General features: G+C 47.8%; 1 protein-coding gene across 2 annotated transcripts in view; it reads left to right on the top strand.

The window, feature by feature from the left end:
* The window catches only part of LOC116903214 (testis-expressed protein 52-like), a 31,773-nt gene that overhangs the window by 7,584 nt on the left and 7,764 nt on the right, over positions 1 to 16,425 (top strand). Inside the window, exon 2 of one of the 2 annotated variants that reach the window (XM_032905589.1) lies at positions 16,140 to 16,334. In XM_032905589.1, the coding sequence (XP_032761480.1) occupies positions 16,140 to 16,334 (195 nt within the window). Of the gene's footprint in view, positions 1 to 1,189; positions 1,535 to 16,139; positions 16,335 to 16,425 lie in introns of those variants that run through there. The other variant, XM_032905590.1, reaches the window with a different exon arrangement.

The raw sequence follows: 16,425 nt of genomic DNA, 5'->3' as shown, positions 1-16,425 counted from the left end.
GCATACATTCAGTTAGTTACTAGAGTGCATGAGGTCCTAGGTCCAATGCCTTGCCCCACATAAACCGGTCATGATTGGAACTATATGAGAGTCTGTCTTGATCCTTAGGACTCTCTGGATAGAAACCGAAGGTCATGGACCTGTTTGGCAAGGTTTCTACCACTGGGGTACATCCCTGGGGAATTTTTCCAAACACCACAGGGGCGGGGACACAGGTCAGGAATATAGTTTCTTGCCTACCATGCAAGAGGCTCGAAGCGGCAAACAGGAATATGTGCTGAACTGAGCACAGCGCCTGATGAAGCACGGAAAAACTGCTACCGTTCAACCGTGGTGTTGTTTTGTTCTTAAGTCAGTTTGCTGCTGTTCAACTTAATACTTCAGGACAACAACGAAGAGAAAGTCAGCTGCCCCACTACGCTGGGCTCGGCGGCCTTGCTGTATGCACTGCATTAGTAGAACAGGGGAGATGGGAAGAGCAGCTGGCATCTAGACAGAACCCTGCAATAGCCAGGCAGGGCGGTAGAAACCTATGACCCTAGCACTCTGAAGGTGGAGCAAGAAGATTCAAGATGGAGACCAGCACGGACCGCGTACTGAGATGGAAAGAAGAATGAAGAAAGCAGCGAGTGGGTACTTGGGTTAGGGCGTAGCTCAGTGGCGGAGTGCCCACTATGCACATGTAAGGCCCCGGGTTCGATTCCCTAGCACCCCACACAGATATAGAAAGAATATCCTAGGTGAGGGGCTGGAGAGATGGCTCTGCAGTTAAGAGCCCTGGAATTCAATTCCCAGCACCCACATGGCAGCTCACAATCATCTGAAAGTCTAGTCTGAGGGGATCTCACTCCCTCTAATGACTTCCGCTGATACCATGCTAACAAGTCATTACCGCATTGGCCCGACATTCACACACCTAAAATAGTAAAATCAATATAATATACGTAACAAAAAGTATATTTTAAAAAAAATTAGGTGCTTTCTATACAATTGTGCAAAGTATGAGAGGTGTTCAGCTAGACACTGTGGCTCCCTAATGCCACAGCACACAGGTTAAAACGCGGGCCGTGTGGCGGCAGGCCTGATCTCCGAATAGCTGGTAGAAATTGTCACCTTTCCTTCTCTCCTCTCCCTACCGTGCCTGGTGCCTTCCCTTGACTTTTGTTGTCTCTGAACCACTTTCCCACAGGTCCCAGTACATATCTGCTGGTGGAAGGCTTGTTCCTTGGGGCCTCCAGTTCCTACCCAACCCACTTCCCAATAATTTCAGCAAGAACTGGCCCTGCCCAAATCGTCAACCTCATTACCAGGAGACGATCCTGAAACTGGCTCGACTGCCCACTGTACCCCTGAGCGAAGACCTTGTGAAGGACTACCAAGCCCTGATTAAAAACCGGTTGGCCATACCGGTCCACTACCTATCCAAGGCAGGACCAGCTAAAACATCAGAGGGAAGGAGGAAAAGGAGACCTGGACATGTCTGAAAGAAGAGTCCATAGTGGGCCTTAGGGTTTGCAGCCTAGCCTTCTTCAGCCAAGAGACTCCAGGAGACTAAGAACTCTGGGCCTACAGAATAACCTTTCCACCAGCCTCCAGCCTCTTGTCACCTCTGTATCAGGCTTCTGGAGATGTTACTGAAGCTCTGAATTTCTCTGTGTTTTTCTTTGAAGACTTATCGCAGGGTGGGAGAATTGGGGCAGGGAGAGAGGGTGGGGCAGCTAGAATACCCGTAGGTTCCAGCTCTTAGGCATAGAGTGGTGAGGGGTATGTGGAGTCGGGACACGGTAAGAAATGTGAGCAAGGAACTGCAGGTTGGGGATATAGCTCAGTAGTAGAACACTTGTCTGGGAGGAGTGAAGTCCTAAGTTCAAATCCTATCATATAAAAGAAAGTGTCTCTATTCTCAGAACACATCCACAAAGACACTGAGATTCCTTAGGGGACAGTAAATGTCTTAGACAAAAATCTAATCTCATAGCCATCCCTCCATGGACTCTCTGATAACTGGACCGAGACCAGACACAATTGTTCGGGTAGTTCTTTTTTTTTTTTTTCCGGAGTTGGGGACCAAACCCAGGGCCTTGCGCTTGTTAGGCAAGCGCTCTACCACTGAGCTAAATCCCCAACCCCTGTTCGGGTAGTTCTAATACTGTTTCTAAGTCCCTCTGTAGAACTGATGGCTGATGGTGTCGGAGACAGGAGAAGCAGGCCTGAGAAAGGCAGCCATTTCTCAACAGGGCAAGACTGGAACGAAAGAGATATTCAAGGTGAAAGGCGAAGGGCCCACAGAGGTCCTTGTGCTCACAGATAAGCCCTAGGGAACCAGAAATGTTAAACGCCTGGGGTTGTCTCTTCACAGGGAGAGATGTATAACCTGTTTTCTGCCTGGTGAACAGCCTGGTGTCCTTTGCACTAATGTGTGTGATTCAGACCACACCGGACCCTCCCCTAGACCTGTAGCATGAGCTTGTTTTTCTCAGTTAATCTATAGGATTATTCCATCTTTATAGACGACATCACGTGTACTTTACAACGTGTACTTTGATGTCATGTCTTAGGCTTTGTTGGGTTCACAGGACTGAGTTAATTTTTCCCCAGAAAAATCTTTACCTAGTCATGCTGTGCTTAAATGTGCCTAAGTGAAACTACTCGGGGTCAGACTCACAAAGCTTGAGCCAATAGCAGCTACTGTGTCATGTTGAACCAAACTGTCTTCTTGCCCCTCAGAAAGCATCAGTCTGCTGGCCGTGGTGTCACAGGGAGCCCCACAGAAAGACTGCAGTCATCTGAGAGTGGTCGAAGGGCCTTGGGCCTGAGTGTCTGTCAACTGCAGAGGCCTGAGCACTGACCCTGGGTCAGAGACAAGACTTGACATGGAGGCCCGCGAAAGGCGACAGTCAGGAGTCTTCCGTGATTGAAGTGCAGGGAGCAGAGCCTGGTGGAGAAGGCCAGGATGTGTGGCTACAGGGCGAGAAATCAAATGGTGGGGGACCCTCTCAGTGCCTCCCTTAACATATCCTCGAGTGGGTGTGGCCTGCTCTAGCTGTTGGAGTTTGACTCCCATTCTCTTTTGTTCGAAACATTTTACTTTTCCTCCTGTGTTTGTGTGTGGTCGTGTGGCTTTGTGCACATGCATTCTAAATGCACCTACGTGCATCGGTGCCCACAGAGCCAGAAGAAAGCGTGTGATCCTCTGGAGCCGGAGTTACAGGCGGCTGGGGACTGCCTGATACAGGTGCTGAGAACTGAACTAGGGTCTTCTGGAAGAGCAGCAGGACTCTTAACGGCTCAGCCATCGCTCTAAGCCCCTCTGCCTCCACATCTGTAAAGCCCCGAAGGTCGTTGGGATTTGAAACACCACAGAGTTTAGCTAGCACTGGTTGGACCCCTCAGCAGCTGTGAGCCCTGAGAGAAAGTAACCTCCCCCGTCTGGATTTTAGGTTTGGTTTCCACAATGGAAACCACTAGGCTATAAATAGCAGGGATAAAGAAAATAACGTAAGTGAAGTTCTTGCCGGGCACTGGCATAGTGTAGGCCTTTTAAATGAATCTCCGCCATCATCCACAGAATGAAGTACCTGTTACTCACGTATAACAAGGAACTGGTAGACGCTACAGCGACGACCCAACTGGAAAACACCATGCCAAGCACAAAGGGCTACGTAACAGATGAGGTCCTGGGATAGGCAAATTCACAGAAAAAGTAGAGAGGCACCAGGGGTTTGTGGGTTATTGTTTAATGTGCACAGAATTCCTGTTGGGATGAGGAAGAAATCCTGGAATTGGATCGTGGCAATTGCAGTGTAATATGGGGAGTGTCGTTAGTGCCCATGACTCACTTACAACTGGTAAACATAAATCATATGTGTGTGTGTGTGTGTGCGTGTGTGTGTGTGTTTTACTACAATGAAAAGTAATTTTGAAACTCAAGGACAAGTTATTAGAGTTTAAAAGGGAACCTCAGAGCAGGCAGGCTGTGAAGCTCGAAGCTGCTGGGAGGAAGGAGAAGACACACGTGGAAGTCATGCACACAGCAGCAGGCGGCCTTAGGAAAAGAGAAAGGGAGACAGACAGGAGCTTCAGCTGGGAAGTTTTAAAGTGGGATTGAGCCAGGCACACATTCAATCCCAGAACCCAAGGGGCAGGAGCCTGTGGATCTCTGTGAGTCCAGCCAGCCTGCTCTAGCCTCAGACAGACCTGTGGGCCCAGTGAAGCCCATAGCTATTGAGGAGCTCACAATAACGTTTTTGCAAAAGAAAAACATTATGCTAAGTGATAGCAGTCAGATACTAAAGGTCATAAAGGGCTTGCTAGGATTTAGAAGCTTGGTCCCCAGTGTGGCACTGTGAACGGTGGGGGAATCTTTAAGAGATGGTGGGGCCTTGGGGCTGGAGAGATGGCTCAGAGGTTAAGAGCACCGACTGCTCTTCCAGAGGTCCTGAGTTCAAATCCCAGCAACCACATGGTGGCTCACAACCATCTGTAATGGGATCTGATCCCTCTTCTGGTGTGCCTGAAGACAGCTACAGTGTACTTATGTATAATAAATAAATAAGTGTTAGTCTCTAGAAAGCAAGCTGCTATAAAGGAACAAGACCAGCCCACACCACTCTCTGTTTTGATTTTAAACTGTATGTGCGTGTGCATGTGTGTGTGTGTGTGTGTGTGTGTGTGTGTGTGTGTGTGTGTGTGTGTGTGTGGTGTCAGAGGATGACTTGGGCAGCCTATTATCTCCTTCCACCAAGTAGGCCCAAGAGATTGAACTCAGGTCTTTAGAATTGGCAGCAAGTGACTTTATCACTGAACCATCTTGCTGGCCCAGTCCCAGTACCACAGTTCTCGAATATCTAGAACTATGGCACCTCTCACAGCACCCCACCCCACATTTCTTTCTTCCCCTCTTCCCTACCCTCTTCCTTTTCAACGGTAACTCACTATGTAGTTCAGGCTGGCCTTCAGTTCAGGCTGAAGATAGTCCTCCATCTTCAGGCTCTCATCTTCTGGGATTATAAGCATTCTGCTGGGGCTTTTGAGAGCAATTTGCTTACTCGCTGTCCTTAGAGTATAAAAGCGCAGAAAGTGCTTTAGATCCCCACCTTGGCAGACCCAGACAGAGCCCCAGCCCCTCCAACACAAAAGACTCCTAATCTCAATGAGGACATCTACCTTACCTCAACACCCTCCCATTGTTTTCTCTGGGCCAGCCTCTTCCATGATGGACAAGTGCCTGGTGCATAAGCAGGGCTCTCTTGCCCACAAGGCAAGCCAAGGCCTCCTGAAACGCTGCACTCAGTGGGCTTTGGAGACCTGGGGGACAATGGAACCCTTTCTTCTCCTGGATTGGGTCCCTGAAGATGACAATGCCTAGGTTATCTTACCATATAGCCAGCTGGTGACCACAGACACCCCCAACTTCTGCACCCAATATGCTAAAGAACAAAGAGTTCTTGAAGACCTTCAGTGAGGTAGTGAGGAGTGGACGTTAGGGGTAAGGGGCCCAGCAACTTAACAACTGGGTCTGCCCGAAGGGCCTCCTGCCTCATATCTGGAGATCTGAGGGGAAGAAGAGGTGGAAGAATGGAGCCCATCTCTATACACATACTTAGCCAGCCGCACATACTCTGAAACAGCCTGCATCCTGCTGAATGCCAACAGTTTTACAGATACACAGGAAGCCTTCAGAGCCAGTAATCCCTTCTAAGCCTCCACTCTTGGTGCCAGAAACCAGGCTGCATGAAAGCAAGCTGAACTGCAGCAGGCCTCAGGGAAGACCAGATTGGGTGGGTATTGAAAGCCCTGGGGATGAAAAGCTGCTGAGGGCTTGTGGGGAAGGAAGAAGGACAAGACTGTAATCCCAGCACTCAGGAGGCAGAAGCAGATGTGAGTTCCAGTCTAGACTGGGTGACACAGTGAACTCCAAGCCACCTATGGAAACAAAGCAAGACTCTTACACACACACACACACACACACACACACACACACACACACACACACATACCTATAAAAACAAAAACAATAAAAGCCCCACAGACTTCATTTGGAGGGAGAGAGTCCTGAAGGGATTGATTCTTAAACTATATGGGGTGTTCAAATCCCCTAGAGAGCTCATTAAAACACAAACTGCTGGATTCCACTCAGATGCTCTGGATGGTTAGCTTTGGCGATGCTGAGAGTCCTGCTTCCAGCAAGTTCCCCGGGATGCAGCTGCTGTGTTGATCTTGGACAACTTTCCAGGAGCCCCTCAGAGGCTACTGATTTATTGGGTACTTACTAACTTCTTGAGGATTCACGCAAGAGGTTTCCCCTCAGACATCAATCGGTCCTGAGCCAACCCCCCCCTCTGTAGGCCTTATAGACAGAGCCCGACAGAGGCCTACAAGCTTATCGATCATGCTGCTACATACTGCAGAGTCTGAACTCGACTGTGGCTTCCCTTAGGTCACCGACACATTGTCGGGTGTTTGCTGAGCACTGATGCTAGGTGTCATGCCTCCGTTGCTACATGACAGTCACTTCTGCAGTTTGCATGCAACAGAAGAGAAAGGTCGTGTCCGTGGATGTTGAGGCAGACCCAGAACATGTAAGGAGGAAGGAAAGGAGATAACGAGAAGAGGCTGGAAGGGGCGGAAGAGACCACTGAAGCTGGGGGAGCAAGGCAGGAGTCTTTGCTAAGGACTGAAGGGCCAGAATGTTTGGAAAGAGCCACAGTTCTGATTTTGACACATTTCCAGAGAATTCGCAGGATCGTGACCAAGATCATGCTAGTGTATTCTGGTGTCTACAGTCTCAGCTGCTTAGGAGGCTGAGGCAGGAGAATTGCCATGAGTTTTAAGTCAATCTGGGCTACCTTGTGAGTTAACGGCCACCTTGGGATACAGAGCATGGCCCTTTGAAGAACTCAAACAAACAAAAGGCAAATAAGTAAAAGCTAGAAAGAATAAAGTTGGGAAACTGTATTAGACAGTTTTTGTTACTATAATAAAGTAGTAGACCACTTCATAAATAGAAGAGGTCTATTTACCTTGCAGGTTTTTTCTTAAAAAAAAAAAAAAAAAGAGGACACCAGATCTCATTGCAGATGGTTATAAGCCACCATATGGTTGCTGGGAATTGAACTCAGGACCCCTAGAAGAACAGCTAATGCTCATAACCACTGAGCCATCTCTCCAGCCCTACCTTGCAGTTTTGGGGGGCTGGGAATCCAAACAGCCTGGAAAAAGCTCTCAAAAATCCCCAACTCTTCCCTTGGCTGCTCCATATCATGCTCTCTCTCTCTCTCTCTCTCTCTCTCTCTCTCTCTCTCTCTGGGGGATGGCAGGTTACAATCACAGAGCTCTATCATAGGGATGTTACATAATTCATCCCAATCAATTCCGAACTCTTACCGACATAGAGTAAGTTCAGAGGAGTACAGGAAAAGAGAAAGGCATCCAACTAAGAGGTGGGTGCTCCGGGCTGGAGAGATGGCTCAGGGGTTAAGAGCACTGACTGCTCTTCTAGAGGTCCTGAGTTCAAATCCCAGCAACAACCACATGGTGGCTCACAACCATCTGTAATAGGATCTGATGCCCTCTTCTGGTGTGTCTGAAGACAGCTACAGTGTACTCGTATATAATAAAATAAATAAATCTAAAAAAAGAATCTGTTAAGAAGCGGGTGCTCCATGAGTTTCTATTTTGTCAGCAGAGAGGTGGGAAAATGACAACGTCTTCTCTGTGGAGTCTTGGGAGCAGTTTACTCGAAAGAAAGGAAGGAAGGAAAAGAAGGAAAAAAGAGAAACCAACAAACCAATCCCTAGCCAGATGGTGGTGGTGCATGCCTTTAATCCCAGCACCCTGGAGGCAGAGACAGGTGGATCCTTATGATCTGGTCTACAGAGCTAGTTCCAAGACAGCCAGGACTACACAAAGAAACCCTGTGTCAAAACACCAACCAACCTAACAAACAAACAGCTTGTCAAGGGGCTGGAAAGGTGGCTCAGTCGTTGAGAATGCTGACTGCTCGTGCAAAGGGCTCAGGTTCATTTCTCAAGAACTCACATGGCAGGTAACAACTGTTTATGACTCCAGTTCCAGGAGATCCGACCCTCTTCTGGCCTCCGCAGGCACTAGGCAGGACTATGGTGCACAGATGTATAAGCAGGAAAAGCACTGGTGCACATAAATAAAAATTAAATGAATAAATAAATAACAACCTTGTGCACAAAGAGGAATAAAGGTTTCTGCTCTCATAAGCCTTCGGGTGAAATGGGGGACTGGACAAGGAAGCCATTATAAAGTGTAAGAATTATCCTGAAATCCCACATTTGGGAAGGCTGAGGCAGGAGAATCATCATGAATTCCAACCCAGTCTGGGTTATGGAGTATAAGACTCTAACTCCAAACACCACCACCACCACTAAAACCCTGAAAATAAAATGACAGCTGATGTAATAGATACCTGATTCATCTGGACCCGAGAGCGAGGGAAGTGATGGACAAGTCAGAGAGTGCATGCGCTCCCATGGTACCACCGCTGTGAGGGACCTACAGAAACAACCCATTCAACCCCTGTGATGCACCCCACTTTAGAGATAAGTAAGCTGAGGCAGATAGCTCCTTGTTGCTGGTCTACCTCTCATTTAAACCTCGTTCCAATTCTACAAATTATGTATTTCAGATTAGTATCTCACTCTGAATTGTCCAGCAAAGTGGCATGAAATTCTTGATACTTTTTTTCCTGGTGTCAAGGACTAGATCCATCTGGATCTAGTGTTCTACTTTTTTTTTTTTTAACATTTATTTATTTATTATCAGGTACACTTAGCTGTCTTCAGACACCCGCGAAGAGGGCATCGGATCTCACTACAGATGGTTGTGAGCCACCATGTGGTTGCTGGGAATTGAACTCAGAACCTCTGGAAGAGCAGACAGTGCTCTTGACCTCTGAGCCATCTCTCCAGCCCAAATGTTCTACTTTTAGGACAGCGTCTCATTATGTAGCCCTGACTGGCATAGAACTTGCAGTGTAGACCAGGCTAGCCTTAAACTCACAAAGATCCTAAGATCCTCCTGTCTCTGCCTCCAGAGTTCGAAGAACAAAGTCATGTGCCAGTCAATATACCTGGAGATATATCCCAGGATGGCCTCAAACTTCCTATGTGGCCTTGAACTCCTGATTCTCCTGCCTATGACACCACTATGTAGCTCAGGCTGGCCTCCAGCTGATGATTCTTCTTCAGCCTCTTGAGTGCTAGTTGCCATTCTGGTTAAGAGTTGAAACTTTTGCACGAGGCCCTGGGTTCAGTCCCCAGCTCCGAGAAAAAAAAAAAAAGAGTTGAAACTTTTTGTTTTTTCCATCATGTTTTTTATACTTAATTTATTTGCTTAATTAGTGTATGTCCATGTTTGCCTGTGAGTGTGTGTGTGTGTGTGTGTGTGTGTGTGTGTGTGTGTGTGTGTGTGTGTGTGTTGGTCAAAGGACAAATTTGGGGATCAGTTCTCTCCTTCCACAGTCAGTTCTGGGCATTGAAGTCAGGTGGTCAGGTCTGTGTGGCAAGCACTTTTACCTGCTGAGGCCAAGCTGTGGTAATCTTAGCAGAGACATCTGAATTCCACGCCCCTGGGTATGCCATTTTTATAAAGACAGGTCACCATCCTTTAATGTATGCTGGCTTTGGCTTCCACAGAGTGGGGGGATCAGGCCGGAGTCACTAACACCACATGTGAGCTTGACCTGGTTGTCTTTGGAAGCTCATTCTTTTAACATGAAAGCAGGACTGTTTCCTCCCTTGGTAATAGATTTCAAAACTGGCACTGGGTTCCTAGGACCCTTGCTGGGCAGGAGAATTCTCGAAAGCCACATCATTCATTCCTTCGGCAGATCTGACAGGCCCAGAGGACAAAGCCTGAAATAGAGTTGGCTGCTCTCAACCTTCCAGTGGCTCAAGGGAGCTGTCTGTCCAGCTCTGAATAACTCACTCTTCCTCAAATATTCTGGGAGTTTCCTTTTGTGGTGGAGTGCATGCCTGGGAGATTTCACTGAGCCCACAGGCCCAGTTCATCCTATCAGCTAAGGCAAGAGCTGCACTATCAGCATTAAGAAATGAATGTTGAAAGGATATGAGGATATTTAAAGGCAAAAAAAAAGAAGAAGAAGAAGAAGAAGAAGAAGAAGAAGAAGGAGGAGGAGGAGGAAGGAGGAGGAGGAGGAGAAGAGGAGGAGGAGAAGAAGAAGAAGAAGAAGAAGAAGAAGAAGAAGAAGAAGAAGAAGAAGAAGAAGAAGAAGAAGAAGAAGAAGAAGAAGAAGAAGAAGAAGAAGAAAAGAAGAAGAAGAAGAAGAAGAAGAAGAAGAAGAAGAAGAAGAAGAAGAAGAAGAAGAAGAAGAAGAAGAAGAAGAAGAAGAAGAAGAAGAAGAAGAAGAAGCCGCCTTTAGGTCTCGCCTGTGGTTTGAACAATAGCTGCAGAGAGATAGAGGATCAGGAGTTCAAGGTCATCCTTGGCTACATAGTAAGTTTGAGGTTAGCTTCGGTTAGTGATATTATATGTATTCATAGATGTGGGACGGTAAACCATGCCAGGAAGCTTGGTAAGGTCGAGCCGGTTTGAGACCCCAGAGACTTAGTGGGTATCCACCAGAAATGGTAGTCGTCTCCCCTGTCAGATTCTTGGCTGAACACGTGCCATGCTCCCCATGTTGGTCACATAGCCCAAAACAGAGTTCTCCTTGCTAATGAGGAGCCAAGAGGTCCAAGGGTTTAGCCAATAAGCTCTCCTTCCCGGACTTTCCTCTCTGCAAAAGGTATTTAATCTCAGGTGCACTCCGAGAAGTGGGTATGTATCCATTTTCCGCGATGAACAGTCAATAAGCAGTTTGGAACCAAGGACTGTCTCTTTCATCGAGATCTGCCATGGGGAGTGTGGAGAAGGTGTTTGACTACAGAGCTGCAGTTAAAGTCTCCCGCAGAGACCTCTCTGCGCTTCCAGCCACAACTTCCGGTCAAGCTAAGGGCACTCACCACTGAGCTAAGCCTGAGCTCCCATTTCCCCCAGCCTGCGGGGCCTCAACTCTGCTCCCAACTCCTCGAAACTCAGCAATGCTTAGATGTCCAGGAGTTTGGGAGCCTCATAGAGGGCCAGTGGACCCCCATCCTTCCTTATCCTTTGTTCCTGACTCCTCTTCATGGTCCCCACCTGGGGGACCTGGGGACCCCAACTTCAGCCTCCCCATCTCCGACTGCGTCTTCCCACCCCGCAAAAACAGCCCAGCAGCAACAGTGTGGGACAAGCTCCATGCATTTTGCCTCCCTAAAGGCTGTGTCCTGCAGTGGGGCGGAATTTGGACCCACACATATACATGCATATTATTACACATGTGTGTATTTATTCACAGGGATTTAGATTAGACACAAAGAACTTCCTGATATCATTAAGGAATGTTGGAGTTAGATTATACACATCAGAGGAGCAACCTGTGCCCCTGCTGAAACCAGCGGTTGTTATGGAAATACAATGGCGTTTCCCAGGTAGGTTTGAACATTTAATAGCTGGGATCATGGATATGGCACATTGGTAAAGCACATTCTCAGTATTCATGAGACCCCGGCTCCATCCCTCACAATACCAACAAAATAGATAAGTGAGGTGTGGTGGTGCAATCGATAATCTCCAGATACAAGAGGAGAGGCAGGAAGACCAGCACAGGTTCAAGGTGAACATGGTATAGAAAACGAGTTCGAGGCTATCCAGGGCTACAGAGGTGTATAGTCAGGTGCTCGGCAAGTCTAAATATATAAATAAACAAATTATATTGTGAAAATTTATGTGTGTGAAAAATTATATGTGAAAAATCAAGATGAAACAAATTGACTTTATAGTTTATTTTGTTGAACCAAACAGATCCAAAATATTCCTGTCCGACAATGACTTGGAAATAAATAAGATGTCTCACGGTGTTTCCTATATTGCTTTTCAAATGCAAGGTGGGCTGTTAAGCAGACCTTATTTCAAGTGAACTGGACTTAAATGCTCAGTGACCGGGTGATACAGTACACAGTACAAGTCTAGAATTACAAACGGGACTGGGGGTGTACTTTGTCTGTAGAGCATGTGTTTAGTATGTGTGAGGCCCTAGGTTTCATCTCGGCATGCATGTAATATATGCACATGTGTGTGCACACATACGCATACACGATCTGCAGTACCAACTTTCTAGATATGGAGTCATCTGGGGACACAACTCTGGGTATGTCTGCGTGGTGGTTTGAAAGAGAATGGCTCCCATAGGCTCATACATTTGAATAGTTACCAGGGAGTGCACTGTTTGAGAAGGATTAGGAGGTGTGGCCTTGTTGGAGGAAGTCATTGGATGTGGGTTTTGAGGTTTCAAAAGCCCATACCAGGTCTAGTCTGTTTGCCTCTCTCGGCCAGCAGATCAGGATGTAGCTCTCAACTAGTGCTCCAGTGCCTACAGGCCTGTTGCATGCTCCCCACCATGATGATAATAGACTAAACCTCTGGAACTGTAATCAAGCCTGCAACGAAATGTTTTCTCTTATAATAGTTGCTGTGACTTTTAACTCGGAGAGTCTGTGAGGGTGTTTCTAGAGAGCTTTAACAGAGAGAAGATTCTCTCTGAATATGGGTGGTTCTCTAGGGGAACAGAACAATAGAACACACACACACACACACACACACACACACCCCTGAACTACTAAGTCAGCTTTAAAAGAGCGACAGCAGCAGACTCATGCCTGAGTGTTGAGAACCCAGTGGTTACTCTGTCCTTGAGGCTAGTGCCTCAATGGTCCCAATCTGGCATTAGAAGCTGGGAGAGCCATTGGTCCCTAGTCTACAACAGAAACTTGGAACCATAGGCTCTAATAGCAGCGAAGCAGGCAGCAGCAACAACAGGGCAGATCAACCATCAGCGAGAGGGAGGCTGAGCAAGCAAAGGGGGAGACACTCTTTCTTCTGCTGGGATGGTTTTTCTGAGCTGCTGTCTGACGGTGTCACTCACAACTAGGGCGGGCCTTCCCACATCAATCAAGGTAGTCAGGACCCTCTGTTGAGTCTCCCTACTCAGGTAATTCTAGGCTAGCTTAGGGACTAGTGCACCGAAGAGGCTCGGTAAATACTGTTTTCTAAGCCTGAGGGCACATCACTCAGAGGAGAACCTGAGACATGGAGTGAGCTCGATCCTGGCATCTCCATTTTTCTTTCAAGACTTCTGAGTTTATATCCAATCCACTGTGGTATTTCCATAAACCACAAGACCTTTTCAAGTGTCTTGGGAAGGAAACCCTCCCTCCAACCCATCCCTGAGTGCTATGGAGGGGGCTGGAGAGTTGACTCAGTACTAAAGAGTACTGTGTTCTTGTAGAGGACCAGGGGTCAAGTCCCAGCACCCACATAATGGCTCACAGCCATCTGGTCCAGGGGAACCAATGCTCTTCTTCTGACCTCTGTGCCACCAGGCACACACATGCTACACATACATGGGTGCAGGTAAATACTCATCACATAAGATTAATCTAAAAAAGAAAACAACAACAACAACAAAAAAAAAACCCAGAACATGGTGGTACACACCTTTATCCCAGCAGAGGCAGGAGGATCTCTGGGAGGATCTCAGCCTGTTTTATATAGGGAGTTCAAGGAGAGTCAATACTACACAAGAAAAGGAAAAAGAGGCTCACAACCAAAGAGACAAGAACCTTCCAGATGAATGCTGGAAATTTCTTCCTGTTTGTTCATTAGAGATTACAATGATTACAAAGAGATATTCCTCAGAAGTGATTTTTTTAAAAAATTGTATTTGTTTATGTTATGTGCTTGGATGTGTATGTCTGGGAAACACACGCATGCCTGGCGCCTGAGGTAAGAGAGTGTGGGACCCCTGAAATTGAAGTTACCGGCAATCGTGAGCTGCCATGTGTGGGTGCTGGGAATTGAGCCTGGTGTTCCTAGCTTCTGGCTCATCTCTCCAGCCCTAAATGATTGGCTATTGTTTTGACCAAGCTACTGATTTGCCCAAGCTGACCCTGGAATCCTGGGCTTGAGCAATCCTCTGCCTCAGCCCCCTGGAGATATTTGTGGATTCTATATTTTGTGTTGCTGTTTTGGGGAACCAGGTGTTAGGCAAGCATTCTACCATCTTCGGTAGCTTTTTACTTTTAAAAATTGTCTATATATAAATGTGCCTTCGAGTGTGGGAATAGGTACATCTCTGGGTACACGTGCTTAGGAGTCCAGAAGAGGGTGTTAGATCTCCTGGCTGGCACTGGAGTTGTAGATGGCCGTCTGACTGGCGTTCTAGAACCACACTGCAAGGGCAGTAAGCACAGTTTGTGCTATCTCTGTAGTCCAACCCCAACTCCTTTTTATTATTATTTCCATTTAAGCTGATTTTGCTACTTTGTTTTTATTCCTTTTGTGTGTCTGAGTATATCCCACACATGTGCTGGGGTGACAGGTGTCTGTGAGCTACCTGGAATCAGGGGAGTAGGCACTCTTCTTGTTTTGGAAGGTTTTCAATAGGGTCTCTCTGTGTAGCCCTGGCTGTCCCAGAACTCGCTCCGTAGATCAGGCTGGCCTTGAACTTACAGAGATCCGCCTGCCTCTACCTTCCAATGCTGGGATTAAAGGCATGCACCACCACTGCTAGGCTAGCAGTAAGCACTCTTTAAGTCCCAAGCCATCTTTCTGGACCCTTCTTTTTCTTTTGTTGTTGTTGATTTTATTTGTTAATCATTTTATTTGTTTGCATTTCCAATGTTATCCCCTTCCTGGTCTCCGCTCCAAGACACCCCCCCCCCACTCACCTACCTACTCCTCCCTTAACCCTCTAGTCTCTCTAGTATTCCTTCTCTGGGACATCAAGCATACACACACACACACACACACACACACACACACACACACACACACACACACACACACACACGCATACCAAGTGCATGTCTGGTGCCAAGGACCCCCTGGAACTGGAATTACAGACAGTTGTGAGCTGCCATGTGGATACTGGGAATTGAACCCTGGTCCTCCAGAAGAACAGCCAGTGCTCTTAACCACTGAGCCATCTCTTCAGCCCCCTTCTTTTTTTTTATTTTTGAGATTTCACTAAATTGAAAGCCTGGATTTGAACTCATGCTGTAGTTCAGGCAGGCAGCAAACTGTGATCCTCCTGTCTTACCTTCCCAATTCCTAGTTGGGATTCTAGGACTGGACCACCAGGCCTGGATTGGATTCTGTAACTACAACTTCACATAACAAGGACAGGAGGGGACCAAGGTGAGTCATGAACTAACCCAGTTGGAGAGAGTACTAGGCCCAGAATGGTCCCCAGACTTCATCATCGTATCACAGGGACTTCAGCCTCTAATAAGGAAAATCTCAGAGCTGTGTATTACTACAGCATGCCTGATCTTGTTGCAATTCGAGAGGAGATATTGGGACCATCTGACAGGGAGAGGCCAAGCAAGGAAGGTGTCTGATGGCTGACGGAGGAGAACTGAGTAGGGCACTTTCATCCTGTCCCTCTCTGGCCAGCACCTCAAACCCTTCAGCAAAGGGCAGCAGCAGGAGGAAAGCGCTGGGTGGCTGACTGTCTGGAGAGTGGAAGGGGCTCAGCAGAACCAGCCCACAAACAGACAAGAGACAGGGGCTTGCTGCCTCCCCACACATAACCAAACATGCAGCCCCACACAATGGCACTCACCCCTCTGATGACTTGGCACAACCTCCTGACAGTCAGTCACACACACACACACACACACACACACACACACACACACACACACACACACACACACACACACACACACACACGCCATCCACCGCCCACTCTGAGCAGGACCCCAGAGCTGCGGGGTTTTGCAGCCTACCAGCTGCAGGCCCTGCCAGCCCTCCCTCTCCTCTAGGGCTGGGTTTTTCCAGCCGGAACCTCGCTCCCTCCCTCTACTGCAATCTTTGGAAATCGGTGTCTGACGCGGCGGTTCCCGCCTATTATTTATTTATTTCTTCTTTTCTCCCTGCTGAGACCCTCCTGTCAGAGGGAGAGCCGCAGTCCGGAGACAGAGAAAGGCAGAAGCTACAGGAGGAGCTGGGAGCCAAAGGGAGGTGGAGAGAGACTCCCATACACCCCTGTCTGCTTTCCACAGAGGACCATGAGCACTGGGCAAGAGGCCAGGAGAGATGAGGGAGACTCTAGGAAAGACCAGGAAGCCTCGATTCGGGACCGAGCCCACCTGAGCCAGCAGCGCCGACTCAAACAGGCCACCCAGTTCTTGCACAAGGACTCGGCTGACCTGCTGCCCCTGGACAGCCTCAAGAGGCTAGGCACCTCTAAGGACCTGGTAAGGCCCCTGACCCTTTCCTCTTCTCATATCCTGTGTTTGGGGTGCAGGGAGGTGATCTAAAGGGCAGAGCCTCAATATTCAAATTTCT

The sequence above is a fragment of the Rattus rattus genome, chromosome 6, assembly GCF_011064425.1.
Source record: "Rattus rattus isolate New Zealand chromosome 6, Rrattus_CSIRO_v1, whole genome shotgun sequence".
NCBI classification, from domain to species: Eukaryota; Metazoa; Chordata; class Mammalia; order Rodentia; family Muridae; genus Rattus; species Rattus rattus.
This window is presented reverse-complemented; position numbering and strand designations above follow the sequence as displayed.